Genomic DNA, 26,075 nt, shown 5'->3' on the forward strand with positions numbered 1-26,075 from the left:
ACCTGGAATCAAAGATCCAAGATGGAGTATTGTTGACCCTTGCACAACTCAGGGGTTAGGGGCCCAGAGCTTTCCCACCCCCAGCCCAGCAGTTGAAAATCAGCATATAACTTTACAGGAGGCCCTCTGTATCCTCGGTTCTGCAACTGAGGATTCAACCAACCTCGAACAGGTTCCGCATCAGAAACTTCAACAAACCGCAGATCGTGTAGTACTGTAGTTTGTATTTATTTTTTAAAAAATCCACCTATAAGCAGACCCCTGAAATTCAAAGCCCTGTTGCTCAAAGATTAACTGTAGTTGAAAGATGGAAATATACTAGATCCTTGAAGATCTGGAGAACCACCAATGAGAGCAGTCTAATCCACATCAGACTTTATGGGAATGACATGTGACATAAAATACTTTTATGTTAAACTACTAAAATGCATTTCACATCTTGATCTAGTACACATGTACATATATAACTGAATCAAAATTTTAAAATAATACCCTTGCTATTTCTGACATACCTGATATTTTATTTCATTCAGTAAAATGCGTATCATACTCAATTTCACAACCTAATTGGTTCCCCCCCCCGTGTGGAAAATACTCTTAAGCTACCTCAGAACACTGATCGTCTGTGAACAACTTTCAGGTGTGTCAAATTATTAGATTAGCAGCTTTACAATAAATGCAATGTTACGATAATAGAAATGTTAAATACAGATTTCATCGCGTAAAATTAAATTACTGCATTTTTGGCTCTATGTTTCTCCATTTGGTACACATATGTGAATACACACACATATATATGTCATAAAGGAAAAATGTTTTAGGCTGTTTTGCAAAACTGTTAGTCTCTAACATTAAAAGAAAACATTGCTGCTCTAAAAGTTTGCGCTTCATTCCAAAAGAACTCCATTAAGAACGTATTCGGCTCGGTGCCGGTAGGTTTTGGTAGGTTTTCGAGGCCAAAATAACCTTTCTCTCTCTTTCCAAACACAGGAGGAAGAACTGAAGTCGGGAAATCGTATACTTTAATACAAAGCCATGGTGCTGCTTTGGAAGCCTGCAACCACGCAATAACGAAAGCCCAAACAGGGCGTCGGCCTTCCCCATTCCACCCCTTCTCGACGAATTGGAGCTCCAGCAGAAGACCGAGCCGCGCGGAGTCCCGGCCGAAATCCACGAGAAACTCTCGCGAGAGCCTCCCGACAGCCACGAGCCTTCGTGGGAGCCAGTTCCCGTCTCGTTTCTCAGGGCTCCCAAGGGCTGTCTCCTCCCCGTCGGCTTCCTCCGCTACCGCGGGGCGGGCCGGAACTTTTATGCATAGGAACTGATTTACACAGTAGAGTGTTGCCGGCCGGCGTCAAGGAGAATAGGGTGCCCTCCTCTTCCTCTCACCGTCGCCGCCGCGGAGCGGAGCCGTGCAGATCAGATCGAGGAGCGCGGTTACCGGGAGGGCTGGGTCTATGGTCGCTCCGCGGGCCGCTCCGCCGGCTGGTGCTTTTTTATCAGGGCAAGCTGTGTTCCATGGCAGGGAACTTTTGGCAGAGCTCCCACTAGTAAGTGATCTTCCGTCTTCTTGTCCGGGGCTGGCTCTTGGGGGTGCTGTGTGGACGGGGCCTGCGACTCCCCTTGGCCTGGATCCCGGCCCATGTCCCGAGCGCCGCGGAGTCTCCCGGGAAGCGGCGGCGGCCGGAAGCGGGATGAGCTTTTCTCGGACGACTCCCCTCACCCCGCCCCCTGGCCGGGTTTCGTTGGGGGGAAAATCTGTTGCGGGGAGGGAAGGGGGTTCAGTCTCCGGAGAAGGAAGGCTCGGGAGTTGAACTTCTGATTCTTGGTATAGCTAGGCCGGGGGGTCGGGGGAGGAGGAGGAGCGGAGCCGGTGAGGGTTGGGATGGGATGGGCACAGGTATGGGAAATGTGACACAGTACAGAACTGTGAGGCTGGCTTTTCAGGACAGTTGTGGTTCGCTTTTGCCTGGTATTTCTAAAGTTGGTCGGCATCGTAATCTTTTGTCATTCATCTTCTGTCTTGTGCGGATTTAATATTACTCCGAGGAGAGGAGGGAGTCAGGCTTGTTTCTGCTCATGAACCGCTTTCTGCCACTACCTTAAACCTAGATGGAGTTTTATGTTTGTAAGGTATAGGACAAGTGCTCTCAACATTTGTCCATTTCGTTAGTCTGTGTCTCATATTTTGTTTTAAAAGTGTATTTTCCAGGGACTTTGCCAATATCTTTAACGTTTTTTCATGAATTTTTGTTTCTGTCAGTACCATGGAAGAGCTAGAGTAATATTGAAAACATTTCTCTCTAAATACATCTGTTTAAGCAGGTAGGAAGGTGGGTGATGGGACTAGTTGAACTTTGGGTAGGCTGTACACTGTATACTTGAAAGACGAACAGAACCTGATAAAGATGATATCTTAGTGTAAGTAATTTTTAATGCTAAGAGACCATTAGTAACTAAATTTTGAGTGTGAAGAAGATGGATTCCTATATTGTTCATTCGGTTTTTTAGCCTTTTGCACTAGAAAAAAGAAACAATGGGCTTTGAAACCTGTTTTCAGAAAAGCAGGTTTTCTTCTTGCTATAAATGATTCTGTGGAGATGTGGTGCTATAGAAGCTTCACTTCTGATCATATTTTTATTTTGCACTGTGTTCACTCACTGAAATATTTGCTTGGGCAAAATTAAAATATGGAAAATTTCGGTAGTGAAGAAGAAGTATTCTGGCAAACTTTAAAAGAAGCTGAGAGAATTGACAGGTAGCCAGCTGTTGATTATCAGAAGTTACAGCCCTTTTTCAACTTAAAAAAAGAAAAGATCCTGCCCCCTTTTGATAAGCATTCTCATTATGCTTTCATTTACTGTCGGCTTATCAAAAGGGGGCCAGGATCTATTTTATAAAACCAATTGTTTTTTCACTTTTCAAATATAATACTATAATATTAAATGTGCTTTTTTTGAAAACTGTCCTTGCCTCACAATTCAAATAGCCCTGGAGGAAGGAGCCTCTTTGTCTTGCTCAGATCCCTTGAGAATCACGGAGTCCCTCATCTGCAAAAGGTGACAAATATGAAAGACAAGACAATCAAATATGAAAGACAAGACAAAACGATTATGAAAGCCATTGTTTTAGGTGGTGATTTTGGTGAAAGAGGAAAATTGACATGAAATATGCTGTTTTCATGGCTTTAAATTGCCCATTTTAACATTTCTGCTATCAGCATGGCAGTTTTTTTTCTTAGTAACATATGAAATAATGGTGAGTCTTACAATCAGTGTAATCTTTTTTTTAAAATAAATTTATTTTACTTATTTATTTTTGGCTGCATTGGGTCTTCGTTGCTGCGCGAGGGCTTTCTCTAGTTGCGGCAAGCGGGGGGCTACTCTTCGTTGCAGCCCGCGGGCTTCTCATTGCGGTGGCTTCTCTTGTTGCGGACCACGGCCTCTAGGCGCGCGGGCGGGCTTCAGTAGTTGTGGCTCTGGGGCTCTAGAGCGCACAGGCTTAGCTGCTCCATGGCAAGTGGGATCTTCCCAGACCAGGGCTTGAACCCGTGTCCCCTGCATTGGCAGGCGGATTCTTTTTTTTTTTTTTTTTAATTTATTTTTATTTATTTATTTATTTATTTTTTTGTTAGCTTCTGCTTTATAACAAAGTTAATCAGTTATACATATACAATATGTTCCCATATCTCTTCCCTCTTGCATCTCCCTCCCTCCCACCCTCCCCATCCCACCCCTCTAGGTGGTCACAAAGCACCGAGCTGATCTCCCTGTGCTATGCGGCTGCTTCCCACTAGCTATCTATTTTACATTTGGTAGTGTATATATGTTCATGACATTCTCTCACCCTGTCACATCTCACCCCACCCCCTCCCCATATCCTCAAGTCCATTCTCTAGTAGGTCTGTGTCTTTATTCCCGTCTTGCCACTAGGTTCTTCATGGCTTTTTTTTCACTTAGATTCCGTATATATGTGTTAGCATACTGTATTTGTTTTTCTCTTTCTGACTTACTTCACTCTGTATGACAGACTCTAACTCCATCCACCTCATTACAAATACCTCCATTTCATTTCTTTTTATGGCTGAGTAATATGCCATTGTATATATGTGGCAGGCGGATTCTTAACCACTGTGCCACCAGGGAAACCCAATCAGTGTAATCTTAAATTTGATGATATGTGGTGTTAATTGGTTTATCTTCCATACTGCGTGCTGTGAGGAAAAACTTTAAAATATTTGTGAAATTTATCTTTTTAAAAACACAAAATGACTGTGGAGAAGAAATTGATGATAATTCTGGAACAGAGAGAATCCTAGTATTTTCCAGAAAGTTAAAGTAGAACACAACACATTCTTTGATCGTGATGCAGTAAAGCTAGAAGGACACTAAACATTTGCTGGTCGACTGAAGTAATGAACAGGTAACAAAAGTAAAACTACAAAAGCAACTCTGTATACTTTATTGTATCAGAGAGGAAATTGAAAACAGTTACATATTATCTAGGAAATAACATAATGAGATCAATGTATATTCATGTCTATGGGAGGTGGCCAAAGCCAAATTTATAAGGAAACATCTTGAATAACTGAAAAAGAATAAAAATTAAATATTTTACTTAAGAGTATTAAAAGGAAACTGAAATAAACCTATGGAAAACAGACTTAATAAAGTTAACACTGATATTAATATATTGAAAGGGAAAAAATAGTCAGAAATTATAAGAGCTGGTTCTTTGGAAGGGAAAACCAAAACGGTAGACTAAACTATGCTAGCTGAATAAAGGAAAAAAGGGATGATACAGAAATACAAAATTAGGAATGAGAAAAGTAAATAATCGCAGATATACCTTTGGGTTATCTCCATTTTCAAAATAAATTTGAAAGCCAAAACAAAGTTACCAGAGAGCTACTTCTTTAAAAATTGCTCCAGGCCCACATTATTTCATGGGTAAATTTTTTCCCACTTTCAAGAGAATCTGCTATTAAAGTTGTTCTAGTTCACACAAAGTTTTCCAGTTCCTTATGAAGTCACGATAACACTGATAAAATCTAGCAAAGATAGCACTAAAAACAGTCACTTTTGAATATTGATGTAAATATAAATTACTATCAAACGGAGTCCCAGATTACGTTAAAAGTATAAAAAATGACATTGATTTTGTAGAAATGTAGTCAATATTGGGAAATCTGTTAGTAAACAGTAAAGGAATTAAGAAGACACCTAATAAAATTTGACATCCATTCTTGACTAAAGCTCTTACTAAAACAGTAATAGGATGATTACTTAACATCATAAAAACATATCAGAGCACTAACAGATATTTAATGGTGAAACATTAGGAAAATTAGGATGCTTCTTTAACATTGTTCTGAATATGCTACTCTCAATGTAATTGATAGGTTAATGAGATATAAAAATGACAAAATTATCAATATATGGAGATAAAATTAACTAGAAAATTCAGTTAATTGAAAAATTATTAGAAATAGTAAAGGTTTGATAAGATGACCAGTTGCAAAATGTAAAAATAGAAAACTTTCTTTTACTGTTGATGGAAAAAATTAATTTACAATAACAATGGAAAATATGAAATACTCAAGAATAAACTTAAGAAATGTGCAGGACATGTAGGCAGAAAATTTTTATATTCTGTGGAGAACATAAAGATCTTAATAAATGGAGTTTGAATTCCAGCATTGTAAAGATACCATTTCTCCTAATTGATCTTTAAATATAATGCAATCCCAAAGAAAATTTTGGATGAATTTCCTTTTTGGGGACTTGATATAATGATTCTAAAGTTCAGATCTTAGAATAATAATTATAATAGAATTGCCAGAAATCTTCTGAAGAATAGTAGCAAGGAGGTTTTTCCATACCAGTTTTTAATTACTCAATTTTACATGTTTTAAAATAGCATCGCAGCGACTTCCCTCGTGGTCCAGTGGTTAAGACTCCACGGTCCCAATGGAGGGGGCCTGGGTTCGATCCCTGGTCAGGGAACTAGATCCTGCATGCCACGACTAAAAAGATCCCGCATGCTGCAACGAAGATCTTGCATGCAGCAACAAAGATCCCGTGTGTGGCAGCTGAGACCCGGTGCAGCCAAATAAAAATTAAAAAAAAAAAAAAAGGATGGCATAGGAACAAGAAAAACAAATTAAAAATAGGAAATTATAAAGAAGATCCAAATATAATGATAGAATTATACTTCTTGAAATTCTTTGGTGACATTTGGATAACCATTTAACAAAACACTTAGCTGGATCCCTACTCTACCGTGTATCAAATTCCAGATTGATCACAAATTGAAAGAAAAAAGCCTTAAGGATATTAGAAAATATGAGGGAATTTTTTTTTTTAAATCATTTTGTGTCAGGGAAGGCCTTCCCATGTGTGATAAACACAAAATCAAAGTAAAATATAGATTTGAATAAATACGTGATTCAGATTTCTGCATTGCAAATCATTAAATATTGAGAGATCATGCTAAACTTGGAGAATGTCTAGAGCATATTTGACAAAGAAATGATTTTTTTATCCATAATACACAAATTTTAGATCATAAGATTATCTTAATCATAAAAAAGATGACCATCCCATTAGAAAAATGGTCATGTTAGAGTTAACGATGTACCAAAGAACTATATTTGACCAATAAAGGCGTGGAGAAATGTTTAACCTTAGAAGTAAATTAAAAAAAAAAACAGTGAGATACTAATTTGCCTTTAAGTTGTAAAGTATTTAAAAGATTGGCAGTGACCTGTAGGGTTAAGTATTTTAAGACACCCTCATGTGTCACTCCTGTGAATGGAAATTGGTTTGGAAGGCAAGCTGACAATGCATATCGAAATTACCAGCAAAACTGACCCATTAGTTCTAGGAAATGATTCCAAATATTAATCAAATATACAAGGGTGAATTACAAAGATGGTCATTAAAGCATTACTTGTAATAGTGAAAAAGATGATAACTTACATGCCTATCACCAGGGATTAACTAAATAAATAATGATCCATCCATAATGCTGTGCAGCAATTTAAAAGGATGCTGAATAACAAATTCATTGATGTAAAACTTCCAATACATAGCGAGTGACAAAAGCATGATGCAGAATATTTTTGGGGATCACGTCAATTACGTGTCTGTTTAAAAATAGACTAGACTAGGCAGAAGGAGGCGGCTATTGGTAAAATAAATTCTGAAGCAGCTTTTAACATGATTGGAGTTTGTGAAGTAGGAATATTACTCTAGTTACTCATGAACATCTGAGAGAAGAGATACTTCAAATCTAAGGCATCATTAGTCAGTGTCAATTTCACCATTATTTATCGCTAAGAAAGTGTAAACATTACTGCCCATTAAAATGCTAGGCATCACTGAAGATGCATCTTGATTTCAGTCTTAAAATCAATGAAATACACTATAATAGTGACAGAGGTGGGGGTGGGGAGAGATAGACAGACTGAGAAGGAAGAGAAAAGATTAGAGCAGATTTTTTTCAGGGCATATTTACATTTATTAGTGAGGTAATTCTCAGTATCAAAGTTTCAAGAAATGTGAAAAATATTGTCTTTCAAGGTTACTTGTATTTTGTACTTCTCAGAATATTAACAACCTCTTCAATCTTAGAATGTTTCCTGTAACTTTGTTAGTTGATTTTCTGTAGGATGTCTGAATCTTTGCTTTTTTTAGTTTGCAGTGGATTTTGGATAAACAAGATCTGTTGAAGGAACGCCAGAAGGACTTAAAGTTTCTCTCAGAAGAAGAGTATTGGAAATTACAGATATTTTTTACAAATGGTAAAGTTTTTCTTTTAATTGGTTGAATTGGTACAGTTGGTTACCTCTGAATTAAAATGTTTTTCTGTAGTAATTTGTGATGAACTGTTTTAGTCCCTACTTTACATTTTTATTTACATGTGTATTCTTTTTACAACTTATATATATATTTTTTAAAGTGATTTAAAGTCTTTTGTGAATCTTACATGTCAGAGACACTCAAGACGGTCTAAAAGTATTAATCTCCCTAAGCTTTGTAATGCATCATTAAACCCAATTTAAGATTGGCTATAGCAAAGTACTTTGAGGATAAATGATATTTTGGATTGACATCCTGTATTGGTCACTCCTATCTTACAAGTTTGCTTTGGACGGAAGAGTTTTAGAGTTAAAAGATCCTTGCTCTGCCACATGGTAGCTTTGTCACAGGATCTTTCTCACCCTCAGTTCACTTTTATGCAAACCTACCTCTCTGTTGTTTTGAGGATTCATTTTGGGTTTTTTATAAACTTTATTAAGCAGTAGTTATAACGTTGATAGGGGTCTAATAATAGTAATAATATGAAGAGCATTGAAAATACTTAGAAGATAGAGGGGAAATACCTATCATTCAACCTCCTTGATTCAAGAATAGATTTTACTATGAGGCAATTTCTGTTTTTTTGTTATTGTTTATGCATACCTATATATTTTTTAACAAATTTGCAATCCTAGTACTAGACCACTGTGATCCAAGTAGAGCTTTATAGCACGTGTAGGTTTTTCTCTTTGTTAAAAATGAATATAGTCATGATTTAACTGCATGGAAGTTATTGTTAAATGTTAATATAATGATATCAGAAATACATTTAACTTTATTATTTTTCTTTTAGTTATCCAAGCATTAGGTGAACATCTTAAATTAAGACAACAAGTTATTGCCACTGCTACGGTCTATTTCAAGAGATTCTATGCCAGGTAGGGCTGTGTTATTTTGGGAATATGTTAATGCTTATTTGAAACTCTTATCTAATGTTGATGAACCTTATATAAGTGAATCGTGTGTTTGCCATAGAGTTGTCCTGATTTTTTTCCATATAAATGTTTTCTATATGAATTCTATTTTCATATATGTTTTTCTATATGAATGACATTTAACTTTGTTTAATCATATTTTAGGTATTCTCTGAAGAGTATAGATCCTGTATTAATGGCTCCTACATGTGTGTTTTTGGCATCCAAAGTAGAGGTATGAAATAATTTTCTGGGTTTTTTTTTAAATTAATTAATTTATATTTGGCTCTGTTGGGTCTTCGTTGCTGCGCACGGGCTTTCTCTAGATGCAGCGAGCAGGGGCTGCTCTTCATTGTGGTGCGTGGGCTTCTCACTGTGGTGGCTTCTCTTGTTGTGGAGCATGGGCTCTAGGCGCATGGGCTTCAGTAGTTGTGGTGGCTTGTGGGCTCCAGAGTGCAGGCTCACTCATTGTGGCGCATGGGCTTAGTTGCTCCACAGCATATGGGATCTTCCTGGACCAGGGCTCGAACCCATGTCCCCAGCATTGGCAGGCTGATTCTTAACCACTGCGCCACCAGGGAAGTCTTAGTTTTCTGTTCTTTATCAAAGTATAGTCAACGTGTATTGGTTAATCTGCCCCAGTTTTCACATTAACTGTGTAAAAATAGTAACAGATGGTGATTTATATAAAATATTGAAATTTATACAAAATCAAAGAAATATATACATATCTCTATATATTCAATTAACAAAAACTTATGTAGCACTTTACTATGTACCATGTGCTATTCTGACTCCTCTTACAAATTATGACTTAATCCTTATAACAAACTATGGGCTACATAGTTGTAATCTCATTTTATAAGTGAGGAAACTTAGACACAAAGAAATTAAGTTCATATAGCTGATAAGTGACAGCCAGTATTTTAACCCTGGGAGTCTATTTCCTAATCCCATGCTCTTAACTGCTTTGCTCTTCTGCCTCTGAGGCATTTATTGTTTGGCACTAAGGAGTATTCCATGAATGCCACAGCTTGTCTGCTATAACCTGAGAATGCTCTTCCTTCTCCTCCTTATGCTTCCTATTTTCTGCTGTCTTCCCTTCCTGCCTCCTGATGATTGGCTGCCTAGCAAGCCGTAGGGAAAGCAAGAGGGAAAGCAAGGATTGGGGTGGCTATAGCAATATATGTTCTAACGAGGAATGGTTTGGGTAGTGAGGGTTGAGAAATTAGGTGAGGGAGAGAGAAGAGAGATGGGAACTTGCAGCTGAGACCAAATCTCTGCCCACCTTATTTACCTTTTCAGTATTTTTGAGAGAGCTCAGCTAAATCCAGATAATAATAGCAGATATTATTAACTGGTCTTCATAATAATCCGTGTAATTTTCAGTAATATGAATCCTTTGTATTATGTTTCTATTTTTAGATGATGTCTTTAGATTAGTAATTGTATTCCTGAATGTTAAATGTAATTTAACTGTAAGTGGTAATTTAAGGAGGCAGAACCAGCTCTGTTGTTTTTAAGTTCTTTAATGGAAAAGAAGGTGTTTATAAAAGGCCCATATTATGGGGTGGCTTTTCCAAATATTACCATGTAATTTTATGTATCTGAAGGACAACCAGTATGAGAAACCAAGACAAAATCTTTATAAACTTCTACTCGTGCAGATTAACTTGGAGTTTTAATTTGTCTTGTGTGTTAAATATCTTTTGTTACATGATTTACTGAATAGAAACCTATTTTATGATTTATTAGGTGAAAGTTTTTCCTTTAAGAATTTGGGGTAAAGAATTATTCCTGGAAAAAGATGTATCCTTTCATATTTGGTTATAGCATTTTTAAAACTCTTTAACTATGACCAAATCTTTCTGTGTTTTGTCCAGTTGTGTGAGAATTGTATTGAAATGGCATTTAAGAAGATGTCTCAGGCATTTAATTTTCAGTATCAGTTATTGTGGTGCGAGGTTTAAATGTAAATATAAATACATACACAGGCATACATATCCTCCCCCCACCCCAAACACACACAGTTAGATAAGGATGTAGGTTGAAGGTTTTTGAACAGACTGTATTCAGTTTAGTTTCTTCTGTTGGCTAAGGAACCAATTCTTGATTTTTCAGCTTTAAAAATGAAGGCTTTGGGGAAATCCCTAGTGGTTCAGTGGTTGGGACTCCACACTCTCACTGCCAAGGACCTGGGTTCGATCCCTGGTCAGGGAACTAAGATCCTACAGGCCACACCACACCGCACGGCCAAAAAAAAAAATCCTTTAATAACTTTATAAGGTTAATCAAATTAAACGAGACTATATGTAAGGTGGATCACCTCATAAATTTTTGTTATTTTTACAGTGGCAGTATATTAAGTTCAAAGAGGAAATGGGAACTGACATCCGAAGTCTTATGCTAATCATTCTTGTCTTCCTGTTCCGAAAAGAAAAATAATTGTTTGTACAGTCTTTTGAGTTCTTTTGGTGATATTAAAGTTTATTTTCTTCAGAGAGTCAACTGTTTTATTACTAAATTCCCTGAAGTACCTGTTTGTTAGTCCAGGTTCAACTGAAAGGAAGCATACTTAATACTTAGTCTGGCAATTAAGTGTAGAATCTAAAAACTCTTGGAAACTAATTTGAGTGCAAAAAACTGGCACTGTCACTGTAGGGTCTGGTTTCTAATTTGGTACCTTCCAATAATATTAAATTATAAAATTATTTAAGCATTTGTGTTAAAGTGTAGTAATTTTAAGGAAAGGTCATAAATTTAGAGATTTAAGTACATCATTCCTCAAGTAGGTAGATAAACAGACTGCAAACATCGGAGGAACATAGGAAATGCTCTGTTTTGAATAGACCTCAGATATACTTAGGTTCATTGGGTTACTATGTACCTAATCTCTTTTACTTTTCTTTTTCTAGGAATTTGGAGTAGTCTCAAATACAAGATTGATTTCTGCTGCTACTTCTGTATGTAAGTGCAAAAAATATATCCTGCTTTAAGATTGTAATTCTAAAGAAAGCTCCATAGGACATAGATGTTTTTCAGTTTATGAGACCTATGAGAGATTAGTTGGGTCTATTAAATCTCCTGAGGTGAGATCACCTTTATGCCTAATGTATTTGGCTAAAAATTTTAAAATACAAAAAATTTTAAAACCACTTAAAGTATTATCTCTAAGACATTACTTTTAATGCTAAAAATGGGTAGTAACTACTGAGCCAAAAACATCAACTCTGTGGCTCTTAATTTTATAATAAGGTTAAGAAAGAATTTTTATTTTTCAATTTTATTATACTTTATTGCTTCATAACTATCTATTGTGTCATTCTTGTGGGTGAAATAAACTATTTCTTTAGCAATTGTAATTATGTCTTTGATGGGGATTGTGTTTTTTCCCTCTTTATGGAAAATTATGGCACAGAAAAATATGCTGACTCTTTAGTCTGTAGAGCTGATTCTAAGCACCAGTTCTGTCTCTAAGCAGCAGCTGTATAACCTTGAACAAGTTGCTTTACCTTTTGGCCTTAGTTCTTTACCTAAAAACATGGGGTTTACGTGCCTGTGAATCATGGCATTAAAGGAAATAACATTGTAAAGTAGCAATCGTAAAGTATTGTACACAAGGTAATAATATTATGCTGTGTTCCATCTTCATAAGTTAAGCAAAAAGATATCACCTAACAAAAGATAATTAAAATTATTTTTTTTTACTTCTGTGATCTTACACAGAAGAGGCAGAGGCATTTTGTATTGTTTCTGAGCCAGAATTTCATATTTTTGGGGTCATTTCCCTTTCTGAAAGGAGTGTAATAATCTAATTCAATCTTTTTCATGTCATATCTTATTTTGAGGATAGAAGAGTAATAATCAGTTTTGCCATAGAATTTAATATGTCAAATATATCCCATTGGTGAAGTATTGAATTGCCCTCTGGAAAATCAAAATTATTAAAAAAATTGAAAAATGACTGCAAGGAAATCTACCAGAATGTTAGCAGTGCTCATCTCCGAGTAGATTATAGGTGCCTTATTTTCTTCTTACCTTAGTCTCTGTTTTCCAGATTTTTTAGAAGGTGTATATTTTTGAAAATGTAAAATACCTATTACCAAGGTTTGTTTTTTATTTCTCATGCAAAGGCTAAAAGGCACACTCATATTCATTTTACCAATGAATAGGGAACTTTATAGTAGACTATTTTACTTATTTCATAAATTTTATAGTGTATTATATGGCCCAGACAGCTTATGTTTCAAATTTCAGCCCCAGTGCTTTCAACATGACAAATTAAGCAAAATATAATCTCTCTGTTATATGAGGATATTAATAACATCTATGTCATACGGTTGTTGTGAGAATCAAATAAGTTAATATCAATAAAGCTCTTAGAACCGTGCTTTGCTCAGTGTGTTAGTTTGCTAGGGCAGCCATAACAAAATGCCAGAGCCTGCGTGGTTTAAACAACAACAATTTATTTTCTCATGGTTTTGGAAGCTGGAAGTCCAAGATCAGGGCGTCAACAAGTTAAGTTTCTCCTGAGGCCTCTCTCCGTGGCTTGCAGATGTCTGCCTTACTGCTGTGTCCTCTTATGGCCCTTTCTCTGTGTGTGTGCATCCCTAGTGTTTCTTCCCTTTGTAAGGATACCAGTCCTGTAGAATTAAGGCCCCATGCTTATGACCTCATTTAACCTTAATTGCCTCTTTAAAGGCCCTGTCTCAAAATACAGCCACATTGGGGGTTAGGGCTTCAACATGTAAATTTGGCGGGGGGGGGGCATAATTCAATTCATAATACTCAGTAAACTGTAGTGGTTACTATCATTGTCATCAACAACAGCATCATTATCACTGGAAAACACCGTACTGGATGCAGTGGTGGATATAAAAATAAATACAAAGAATTTAAGGACAAGAAAATAAGACATCAATATACAAATATTAATACAGAAGAAAATAAGTGGCATAAGAGAGTAACAGAGAATGTAATGAATGTTTTGAGTGGGAAAAGTTGATTTGTTAGATGAATCCAAAAAGGCTTAAATAGAATTTGGTGAAGGAAGAATTTGAACCTGGGGAAATGCAGGGGAAAGATAGTCTAGGAGCATTGAACAGTTTGATCAATATAAGGAAAAGCTACTGAGTTACATTCAGTGAATGGTGAGTTAGGAAATAGTGGGAAATAGCCCCCCTACCTGGCTAAGGCCATATAATAGATGGTCTTCCGTGAGGAATCTGCAGCTTGTTCTGTTGTCAGTGGCGGTACCTATGAAAGCTTTATTTTTCAACATGAGGGTGGTGCCAGAGTTGTGTATTAGGAAGATGATTCTGGCAGAATTATGTAAGGTGAATTGGAGGAGAGTGTGAGTCGAAGTAGACAGACAAAGTTTGAAGTTTTTCATGTGATACAGCATGGATGAACCTTGAGGATATTATGATAAGTGAAATAAGCCAGTCACAAAAAGGTAAATACTGTGTGATTCTACTTATATGAGGTACTTAGAGTAATCAAATTACTAGGCATAGAAAGTAGAATGGTGGCTGTCAGGGGCTGGAGGGAGGGGGAAATGGGGAGTTGTTGCCTAATGAATATAGGGTTTCAGTTTTGCAAGAGGAAAAGAGTTCTGGAGATGGACGGTGGTGATAGTTACATAACAGTGTGAATGTAATTAATACTACTGAACTGTATACTTAAAAACGGTTAACAGCAGAAACTAACACACCATTGTAAAGCAATTACTCCAATAATTCCAATAGGGAATCAACCTACGGAATACTTGACTGGTTCTCCTAAAAACTGTCAAAGTCATCAAAAATAAATTATGTCTGGAAAACTGTCACAGCATACAGAATCTAAGGAGACATGACAAGTAATGTGGCGTCCTGGAAGAGAGCCTAAAACAGAAAAAGGACATTAGGTTAAAAACTAAGGAGATCGGAATAAACTATGGATTTTAGTTAGTAATAATGTATCTATCTTAGTTCATTAATTATAGTAAATGTACCATACCAATGTAACATGTTAATAACAGAGGATTCTGGGTGAGGGGGCGTCTTGGTCTGCTTCAGCTGCTATAGCAAAACACCAAAGTCTGGGTGGCTTAAACAAGACATTTATTTCTCACAGTTCTGGAGGCTGGGAAGTCCAAGATCAAAGTGCCTGCCTTGATCAGTTCCTTGGTTGGCCATGATTAGCTTCCTGGCCTCCAGACAGCCTCCTTCTCAGTGAGTTCTTACATGGCAGCCTACTCAAGAGTCTACTTTTAAAAAGTAGAGGAATATAATTTGGTAGAGGTTTCATTTGTTTTGCTTTAAAGGGAAATTTGAGCATATTATTAGTAAGTGATAGGACAGATTTATTGGAGGAGGAATAGTTAAAGGTGCAAAGGAAAAAAGTTGACTGTCAGTTGAGTAGATGAAAGCAAGTGCACAAGTGGTAGGGGTAGCAATAGAGAGGAGAGATGCATTTTCCTCCAGGTCAGAAGAAAAGAATTAGGAAGTAGAAAATCAAAACGCAGAGCAATTTTATCATGGAATAGGAGAGAAGTTGACAGCATCAGGTAAAATCTAATTCAGTAAGTTAGGTGTCAAGGTCCAGGGGTTAGGGATGTAGATTTGCTTTATATACAGAGATAATTTTACCTTGTTGATTGGTTAACATTATGTAAGTACCTGTTTTGCTTGTACACTTCATATCTTGCTTACATTAAATGGATTTGTGGGGACTTCCCTGGTGGTCCAGTGGTTAAGACTCCGTGCTTCCACTGCAGGGGTGCAGGTTCGATCCCTGGTTGGGGAACTAAGATCCTGACACCCCGCGGCATGGCCAAAAAATAAAAAAATTATAAAAAGGGGGGGATTTGTAAAACTCAGTAACCTTGATGGGTACATTTTTAAATTAACTAAAAAGAGAGGAAAGGAAAGGTTAAGTAGACATTTCCTAATGTCAAGTTTAAATGGCTTAGGTTTCAAATCTTGGCAAATGTTACCTATCTAAATTAGCTGTTAGAATAGTCAATTCCTACCATTTTTGAGGAGATAGAGGATTAACAGTTTTTTCGTTTGTACTTTCTTAGTGACTAAGAGTGTGTGTGTATATATTTGTGTGTGGTATGAAGAAAGTCCTAGAGACCTTTGCACATATATTCATGATTTTATTAAAATATGTCTTTTGATAAAGAAATACCTATTATAAAAAGTTTAGAAAGTTCAGATTAGTAAAAATCCTTAAATCTCAGAGATAACTATTGTTAACATTTTTTGGTTGTATTATCCTTCCAATATTTATATATATAGTTGACCCTTGAACAACACAGTGGTTCGAGGTGCTGACCCTCTGACCCTCTGCAAAGTTGGAAAATCTACATATACAACCTTGGTTCATGTAGTACCTATTTATTGGAAAAATCTGTGTATGCGTGGACATGCACAGGTCAAACCTGTGTTGTTCAAGGGTCAACTGTATATATTTACAAATATAAACATATATATATATATACTTGTGAACACATATATAACCCATGTTCCTTTTAAGCTAAATTACTAAATAGAGCAATACCATTCTAGAGCTGGAAAGATTTTAGAAATGATAAAAGCCAGTGATTTTTTTTCCATTTCCTTTAGTTTTTAAGCAGCAGAACTCTTTCTTAATATATTAAATATATCATTGAAACTCTCTAATTGTAATATAGATGGGGGCCTAGGGCTTTCTGCCACTCAGTCTTTCCCCTTGCCTGAAAACAAAAAAATCTGCATCCCTAAGCATATTCAAGAGCTCCTACTAAAAATTAAAAATGATTTAGCTCTACCTCTAATATTTTACATTGTATTAAAGAAGTTTTGTGTTCATTCACTCCCCATTTTCTCAGTTTAAGTTTTGTTTGTTTGTTTGTTTTCTGCAGTGAAAACTAGATTTTCATATGCCTTTCCAAAGGAATTTCCTTATAGGATGAACCATGTAAGTATATTGTAAAAAATAAAACTACTTGTTAAAACTGTATGTAAACTAGCTACATTTTATATTAAAATAAACTGAATAGTCTCCTAGAAATGGCAGTTTCAGATTCTACGAGAATATGGATTTTATTTCTAAATTAAAGCTAAAGTGCTTCTACCATTTAAAAAAATACTTTGTAGCAGTGGTTATCAACCCTGGGTGCCCATTAAATCACGTTGGGAGCTTTTTTAATAATACTGATGTCAGAGCCTCTCTGGATCAACTAAATCAGAATTTTCAGGCTTGAAACCTGGACACTGGTATTTTCTAAAGCTCCCAGGTGGCTACTAATGTGCAGCTGGGGTTGAGAATTACTATAATGGAACAGAATGAAAACCATACTTGAAATTTTACATTATTTTAGAAGATGCATTTCTATTGCCATTTTAATAGGCATGTTTTTCTTTTTCCACCTTGCAAGGGATTTTTTCATTCTATTTAAATTGTATTTTTGTTTCATTTTCAGTATTCTATTATTAATTTGTAATAGAACAAGAATAACAGTTAAGTGGAGATAATTACATTTTTGCATTTGTTGAGTGGGAAGTATATTGGAAAATCTGAAGTTTATACAGGATTATTTTAAGTAAAAAAAAGCAATAAGAATACTTACATGAGGCTGGCTTTTCCTTACAAGGATTAAAATGTTTCATAATCACAGTTGCATGCATTGTATAACAAGTAATTGTTTACAGCACGTGTTCATTCTGATATAAGCTATTGTGTTTTCTTGATTTAAAAAAATTTTAGTAAAAATTTTTGATAAATGTCTAATTACATTCTTAGGTTAGACTAAGTAGACTCATCTAATTTGGTTTCATGTTGACATTTATAATCTTTTTTTTTTAACAGATATTAGAATGTGAATTCTATCTTTTAGAATTAATGGTAAGTATATTTCTTCCTTGTGATTAATAGAGTAAAACTTACTTTCAAATTTAGTGAAGTCATAAATTTAAAGAAATAATTGTAGGGAGGTGCATTTTAAAACCATCCAAGTGATACGTGACGGGAAATCATAGTACCTAGTGGCATCATCACCTATATGCTCTTGGAAGCCTGTAAAATAGTTTGTATATACTACTTAGGATGGGAAATTTTTTCTGTTCTATAGTAACTATAATAAGAGGATTACAAGCAAACCAGTCAGGACATTAAACCACTGTAAATTATTTGCACAATTTGTGTATGTGTGTGGTGTTATTTAAAGATAGATTATGTCTTTGGCAGAATTCTGCTCCTCCAGTTGGGAATTACGGATTTATAGGCTAATAAGAGGTTTCAGTGTGTTGCAGATGTGACACTTTGAGTCTCTAAGGGAATGGATGCTGACTGACTGCCAACCGATTTACCAAGGTATATTTCAGAGAGAGCACTGCCTTCACTATTACAGTAGAGTTTAGGGCTGCCATACTGCTTGCTTAAGAGAATAAGAGGGAAGCAAGCATGAGTTAGAAAAATACATTTTGAAATACACAATTAAAAATCAGTTGGGTAATGGTAAGGTTTTTGTGTTATAATAAATCTGTTTTTATACATACACATTTTTTAAACTGTTTCTAGGATTGTTGCTTGATAGTGTATCATCCTTATAGACCTTTGCTCCAGTATGTGCAGGACATGGGCCAAGAAGACATGTTGCTTCCCCTTGCATGGTAATTAGAACAGAAGTTATTCATAGTGTAACATGTTATTAGCTAGGAAGGTTGACAATTAAATATGAAGTTTAGTATTTTTAAAGTAATTAAACTAGTGCCCCAAGATATTTTATGTTGAGTGAAATATCTGCTTGTTGAATTCTAATAACTATACTGCTAAAAATGCTAAAATGATAGATCTTTAAATTATCTATTTGATGAATATTTCTAATAAAATTTGATTCTTATTAAAAACAGACTGTTTACATGAAAATTAAGATTGTTATCTTTAAACTATAATGGAAAAGAATATGAAAAAGAATGTATATATATGTATAACTGAATCACCGTGCTGTACAGCAGAAATTAACACAACATTGATTTCAACTATATTTCCATAAAATAAATTAAATGTTATCTTTAAAATAATCAGAATATTTTTGGTGGTATTCAACATATATATTAATTCGTTGTATAATTTCTGGTTTCCTATCTGATTTTCTAATTTTTGGAAAATTAGAAAAATGTTTATCTTATATTAAAATTTATTGTGAGGTTTTAAAATTTTAAATATATTTAGCTGTAATTTTATTCATTAAAATATGCTTATTCATTGTCACATTCATGTATCCGTCTTTTTCCTTTGGTGTTCACCTTTATATCTGTGTTACGGTAATATAAAAGAGATATAAATATATACAGATATGGGAAATCTGGCCCTCTCTGGAGGGTAATGTACAATCATATGAGGTAGTTCTGCTTTCAGTAATAATATGATTTACATTCCTATAGGAGGATAGTGAATGATACCTACAGAACGGATCTTTGCCTACTGTATCCTCCTTTCATGATAGCTTTAGGTATGTAAATGTGGTGTACCTTTAGTAGCTAAATTGTTGTATACCTATTTAGGTCATCCTAAAAGAAATTTCACCCTATTGTACTTTATGTTTTTATGTTCCTTGAAGTAATAGACTATTCCTTGCATGTGAACTTTCAATAATATGAACTGCAACTATCACAAATCAGGATTATTGTCCCCCCACCCCCCTTTTTTGGTAAGTTTTTTTTTTGAAATCGTTTAAAATAATTTTAACCAGTGTCTGAATAGAACATTTTTGTTTGTTTAGCGGGAGAAGTTTGGAATTAAGCCTTCTAATACTAGTTGTAACTTATATAAAATAACTAGGTCTTCTTTTATTTCCTGAGCCCAATTAGGTCCTCAGCAGTGAAGTAAAGGAGCCTTTTGTGGTCCTTAATGCCTTGCTAGAGGGAAAGTTAGCCACCATTCTATTATCTGTGGAAGGCAGTACTGTCATGAGTTAGAACAGATGGTCCTAGGTTTAAACTTTTCTTCCTTTACAATTGTGGGAAAATTATCTAACCTTTCTGAGTTTGTTTCCTTAATTGTAAAATTGGGGGAGGGTACTAAAAACTCAGTATAGAGTTGTTACAAGAATTAAACGAGTTATCTTTCAAATAATGCCTGCCATATGTTAGGCACTTGTTAGTTTCTCTTCCCTTTCTGTCTTGTATTCATTTCTATGACTCTGTCTTCTTGATTTTCCCCCCATTCTTTTACCAGTCCAGACTAATTTTTGTTGGTTTCTCTTTATTCAGTTACCCCTTAAATGTTAATGTTTCTCCACCTTCTTACATGAGGGGTGGTAAATAGGTTATACTTTTGTAGTACTGGAGGCTCCCTGGAAGGATTCTCAAGTGGCATCTGGGTTCAGTGGGAAGGAGTACTGGGATCTGCATGGGTAGGAAGGCCATGTGCCACGTCTTTGTCATCCCTGCTGTTTTTGTTCTTCCCGGGTAGTCTCACTGAGGCCCATGGCTTCTGCTATCTCTGTGTGTTGAAACATTTAAATTTCTTTATTTAACCAAGATCTTGCTCCTGAACTGGTCTTTATATCAATCTCTGCCTTTTGGATAGCTTCCTTTGGCATCTCACTGGCCTTCAGACTCATGATTAGGACTGAACTCATCAGTTTGCCCCCAAACATACTCTTTTTCCTGTCTTTGCTATGTTGGTGAATAGCACTAGTTACCTTAGTTGGAAACCCAGTAGTTAGGCTCTTTCATCTTCCTCGATACCTACATCTAGTTGGTAACCAACACCTGTTGTGCCACACTCTTTAGTAATCTCACAGCCACCTTCTCATTTTTATCCAGGTTATCACAGCAGTCTCCTTCCTGGCTAGTTGGCCTCCAGCATCCCTGTTCTCAGAGAGTCAGTCTATCCTGCACACTTGAGCAAGGCTAGCAGTTCTCAACCAGGGATAATTTCGTTCCCCACAGGATTTTTGGCAATGTCGGGAGATGGTTTTGGTTGTAACAGCTGGGGTGGGATGCCACTGGCATCTAGTGAGTAGAAGCCAGGGGTGCTGCTGAGCATCCTGCAGTGCACAGGGCAGTCTCAGAGAATTGTCCAGTTCATAATGTCAGTAGTGCTAAAGTTGAGAAACTCTGAGCTAGAAGGAGCTTTTTAAAATGCAGAATTGGTGCTTCAATTAAAATCTTTCAGTGCTCCTCCCAATTTCTGGATAAAATCCACAGCTTCTTTTTACCATTTATGGATATATCATTCTCTGCTCCCACTCTCACCTTTCTTAAAGACTTGGCTCAGATATCATCTCTTCAGTGACACCGTCCCCGACTCCGCACTCTCTGCATCACCTCAGTCTGGGTTTAGGATGTCTCTTTCCCTAATTTACTCTGTGTATGCCCTGTCATGGCATTTTCCACTGTATTTTTATTACCTGTTTTTATAATTTGTCCTTTAGCCTTTCAATCCTTCCTGAACCTAAGCCCTACTTTATAAATAGCTTTCTTTAACTTGGGGCAACCAGAATGTCCGTGCACGTTTGAGTTTCTGTTTGCCTAGGATGTCATTCTTAGCAAAGTCATATAGGTAACCAGACCAGGGAATATAACATTTAACAAGCTTGTGTGGGATCAGGGTAGGCAGGCTGCTTGAGAGGAATTATATTAGGCAAAGTTATGATGTAGACTGTTGTCTTTGGGCTCTTCCACTATCTTTGTTAGTTTATATTGTAAGTAATGTATATAATTACATTGTATGTGGTGCATTACATTTTTTTTTTCTCAGCTCTGTTTGATTACAACACTGAACTCTGTACTAGGGTGCCCAGTTTTCACCTAACTTGATCATGCGCTAATAACTTTAAAAAGCAGGGGCAACACTGCTTTTAACTGAAATACCAAAACACAGTAGTGTTGAAATTTATCAGTATATTGATTGGCTGGTTTTTTGGTTTGTTTGTTTTGTCACTCTGACTTTTGGGTGCATTTTGACCGCTACTGCGTACTGCTAGGCAGGGATCCTTTCCCTGCTCTGATTTCCTCAGTGGACTTCTTCCTCTCTGATGTGCCCTCTCAAGGCAACTGCATCATGGCTAGCTCACAGTGAGGAGCAGATGTCAAGGACCTTAATATATATATATAGCCCAGTAACTTTTCCTCCTTGTAAGATTAAGTTGATGGGATGGTCAGTGATAACTATTATATGAATCTATATAATTTTTTAAAAGAATATAAGAAAATACACATAAAAATTTAAGTGAGTATCTTATTCTGAGTCCATACATTCCATGTTTGCAGTTAAACATGGACCTTTGTCTCTCATTTTCTCTCCAGCTTGCCTGCATGTAGCCTGTGTTGTACAACAGAAAGATGCCAGACAGTGGTTTGCTGAGCTTTCTGTGGATATGGAGAAGGTAATCTTTAAAATTCCCTTAACTGAATATAACTTGAACATTTTAAAGTTAATGTCATATTTACTTACCATGAGCCTAAAATTCTTAGCCAGGCTAAGAATATTTTCGGTAAAGAAATGGTAAGAAATGTGTTGGCAAGAAGAACTGATGTTGACCATTTAGGTTATATTTCTCTTCAGTTTAGGATTAAACAGAATGGTAAATTTATGTTTGATTGGTTGCAAAGTAGCCTCTAATTGCCAGGGTTATTTTAAAAGCTACCTAGTGACTACTGTAAACTTCTGTAACACGGACTATCTCCTGACAAAGTGATTTTTGCCCTTCTACCTTTTCTGCTGAAATGTTCTAGAATCAATCCAAGGTTAGGTCTACTCAGATTAAGAAGAAGGGCTAATTTGGAAACTGGATTTGACAGATTTGTATAGCTGCCGGTTTTTGAGCACCTTAACTCATGTGCAGAGTAGTTAGTAGAGAATCAAAACAGTCTTTTGTGCACTACCTCCCATTAAATTGTTTGAAACAATCGGTGTTAGAGGAGTGTACTCTATAGTGGCATACTCTTTCATGATTTAGACCTCTATTCCTAGTACCTCACTACTTTGTTTTGGTTTAAGATATCAGTAGGTAGAAGGAAACCAGCTGCAGAGATGGATGAGGATAGACTGAGCATACACATGCTTTCACATTTATCAGGATTGTCTAACCTAACCTGAAGGACAGAGACTATCTTTTCACAGTTTTCTAAGGGATGTCTAGGATATGATGTGTGTTCTTTGTATACTAAATGTTGCTTGATAATTGGCCATTGAGAACTTCTCAAATATTTTCTTCTAGATTTTGGAAATAATCAGGGTTATTTTAAAACTGTATGAGCAGTGGAAGAATTTTGATGAGAGAAAAGAGATGGCAACTATTCTTAGTAAGATGCCGAAACCAAAACCTCCTCCAAACAGGTACTTTGTAGACTTTAGTTACTGATTTTGTTTAATTATATATTTCATATGCATTATCATAATTTTTCATAGATTATGTTGTTTCGTTTTTGTAAACTTTCTTCCAAAACTTCATGACATATTTTTTCTTTTTTCTTAATTTGTGACTTGATAGATTGAGAACGTCTCATTTAAAAAAATACATTAATCTGATCATCTGTTAAGTAACTTTTCCTAATGCAATGGCAGGTCTATTACAGGTATCCCTCAACATATGATTATATACTGTACATAAATTTAAACAGAACAGAGAGAGGCAAGTTCATCTAAAATTCAGGGATAAAGAATTCTGTAGTAGTTCCATGTCAGTTTGACTTCTTCCCCCCACTACTGGCTGTTATCCTATTTATAAATTTCAGTAGCATTTTTCAAAAACGTAGATGATTGATCTGATATTGTAAAGGTAAATAAATAATTTTGGCTTTTGAGTGACTCAAAGATCCATTGCAAACAGTAACATAATTTTGCTAAGTATGAGTCACTTGTCCTAAAAAGGTTTTTTTGTTGTGGTGGGTTTTTTTGTGTGTGTTTTTGTTTGTTTTGTTTTTTTTAATAGGATCTGTTCATTTAAGTTCAGTGGTTCTCAGCTCTCACTGTACATCAGATCGTTTGGGGTAGGGAAAAAAGGTCAGAAGGGAAACAAAGAAATGCTACCCATCTTAATCATTTATTAAGAAAAATAAATAAGTTATATAACATTAAGATAGATTTGTAGATCTGATATGTTAATGTTACCATTTGGAAAAAATTAATACTTGACTTATACAAGGAGCTGTTTAAGGCAGTCATTCAAACAGCTGCCTTTGGATGCATTTTTTGCAGAAATTCCCTGAGTGATTCTTCACTAGTGGCAGGGCCTGAAGCTGCAAGATGATGATGGACAAGATAAGGCAATAATCCTATTGCCACAGTTACTGGTATTTTCAGTTTTAGTTTTTATTTTAAATATTCAGCGTTTTCCAGGAAATTACCAGATTTCTTTCTGACTTTTAATTATAAAGGTTTGCTGTACTTACGTATGGTTTTATTATGCCTTTGGACAATAATTTTTTTTGGAAGAACGCTTCTTGATTTTCATAATTAGTAGGAATAAGATTTTCTATGTACAATTTAATTTTATAGGAAATTTGTCTAGAAGAAGCTCTAATCTCTATGTTGAGTGATACCTGTAATGACAACAAAATCCCATACCCTAATTTAAATTTTTGAGTGTAATGGACACTAACTTCCAGAATGCTTGTTATGTGTGAGGGCACTAAGTTACATAAGAATAAAAACATAAAACCAAATGTTAGTCTTCTGGATTTTAATTTTTCCACATCTGTGTCTTATAATTGGGAACGTCTTTGTTTTGTAGAGTTGTAGCGCGGAATAACTTTAAAAATTAGTAGGTTTATCAGGGTGTTGAAAACAAGTCTTTTAATTGGTGTAAAATCTCTTTCTTCCCCACTTGAACAGTGAAGGAGAGCAGGGTCCAAATGGAAGTCAGAACTCTAGCTACAGCCAATCTTAAAACATTCCGAAGAATTCTGTAGTGGACCAGTTGGAAATAAACCATTGGACAGATTTCAATAATGTCTTCAATGGAACACAAATGAAAATGAATAGCTTGTTTCTGTCAAGCATGTTGGGAAGTGATTTTATTTTTGCAAAATAAGTTTTTCCTTACCGAATTTGATTCTAGTACATGATTGATTAAAATCTATTGTTTATGAAAGTTTGGAAAGGTTCTTAGGGGACCTACAGACAGACATACATAGACATTTGAAAGTTAATAGCTTTTGATTAGTATAATTTTTCTTAATTTGGATAATAGAAATTGTTGCTTTTTATTAAGCCAGGAAAGATGAAGCATAATTTGTTTAAAATTCTCTTTGGTCATTGAGCGACCAAAAAAGGAAATAAAAAGTCAAATATATGAGGGGTTTTTTTTCCCTCCTTAAGTTAAACTTTAAAACTGTATTTAAGGAATCAAATCTTACAAAATCCTGGAAGGTTTTGGTAATGATGATGATAATTTCAGGGAAATTAATCAAGTACCTATTGATTTTAAAGCGTATTTTATTCAGTAGTTTTGGTATCTTGCCATGGAGGATACTAGCCCAGCCTAGCAGAAAAGTGCAATATGTATAGCATATTTTGACATTTTAAAAGTTATATTCCATAACCATTTTGAAATGCTGGGCAAACATAAAAAAAAAATCCTATACAAAGTTATTTGCATTTAATTCAGTTAATCAGGCATTTTGAAAGCTAATTGGATAAAACACCGTAATAGTGAAATTTGGTAACATTTTAATGTTATTTTTACTCTACTGTGAAAAGTTTTTTATATGACATACACACCCTAGTTTATTTTTGTGTCTTAGTGTGGACTTACAAATTTACTACAGGTATCCTGAGCCAGGAACACAATCAGGTTGCAGGCCAGTTTGATACTGGCTATTCTTAATTCTCATATGAGTGTAGGACTTCAGACTAAATGTTATGTCAGTGGGACTGTGCTGTCTGTGGAAGTTAATAAATTACGTGATCATTTTCTTCAGACTTGAAGGAGAGTGATAAATAAGATTTGGAATCATAGGATATTGATGTACAATTTAAGGATTAAAATTTTTTATAAATCAATTGTGAACAATGGATTCTTAAATGTTGACTTCCTAGTATAAAACTGCAAGAATAAAAGTAAATTCTCCAGCTATATTGACTAATGTCTTGAATTTATCTTTTTGAATCTGCCTTATGTTGTCTTCTGAGTCTTTCTTCCTTTGGATAAGTATTAAAGCCTTCATAGTTTATCAAGTGGGTAATTAATTTCAAATGGTTTGTAACCAGACTTTTAGAGTTCTGCTTCCTTGTGGATAGTATCACATAAGCTGGAAAGAGAGATTATAGAGTCAGTACCAATGACAGAAGTAGGTCTCCTAGGCTTATGAAATAA

At 35.6% G+C, this 26,075-nt stretch overlaps 1 protein-coding gene across 2 annotated transcripts; it reads left to right on the top strand.

Moving 5' to 3' along the window:
* The first annotated feature begins 1,091 nt into the window (after positions 1 to 1,091).
* CCNC (cyclin C) lies at positions 1,092 to 25,835 on the top strand. 2 transcript variants are annotated; one of them, XM_036871328.1, is made up of 12 exons: positions 1,092 to 1,550; positions 7,698 to 7,804; positions 8,656 to 8,740; positions 8,942 to 9,011; positions 11,692 to 11,743; positions 16,668 to 16,723; positions 17,615 to 17,650; positions 18,326 to 18,417; positions 19,192 to 19,259; positions 22,063 to 22,142; positions 22,977 to 23,095; positions 23,957 to 24,584. In XM_036871328.1, exons 1-12 carry the CDS (start codon positions 1,519 to 1,521, stop codon positions 24,006 to 24,008), a joined length of 849 nt encoding a protein of 282 aa, XP_036727223.1. In that variant the 5' UTR covers positions 1,092 to 1,518; the 3' UTR covers positions 24,009 to 24,584. The 2 variants fall into 2 exon arrangements, with proteins under 2 accessions (XP_036727223.1, XP_036727222.1); XM_036871327.1 differs by lacking the exon at positions 23,957 to 24,584 and adding an exon at positions 24,593 to 25,835 and having other exon boundaries at positions 1,094 to 1,550.
* Positions 25,836 to 26,075: the final 240 nt, after the last annotated feature.

Source organism: Balaenoptera musculus, chromosome 12 (genome assembly GCF_009873245.2).
Source record: "Balaenoptera musculus isolate JJ_BM4_2016_0621 chromosome 12, mBalMus1.pri.v3, whole genome shotgun sequence".
NCBI lineage: Eukaryota > Metazoa > Chordata > Mammalia > Artiodactyla > Balaenopteridae > Balaenoptera > Balaenoptera musculus.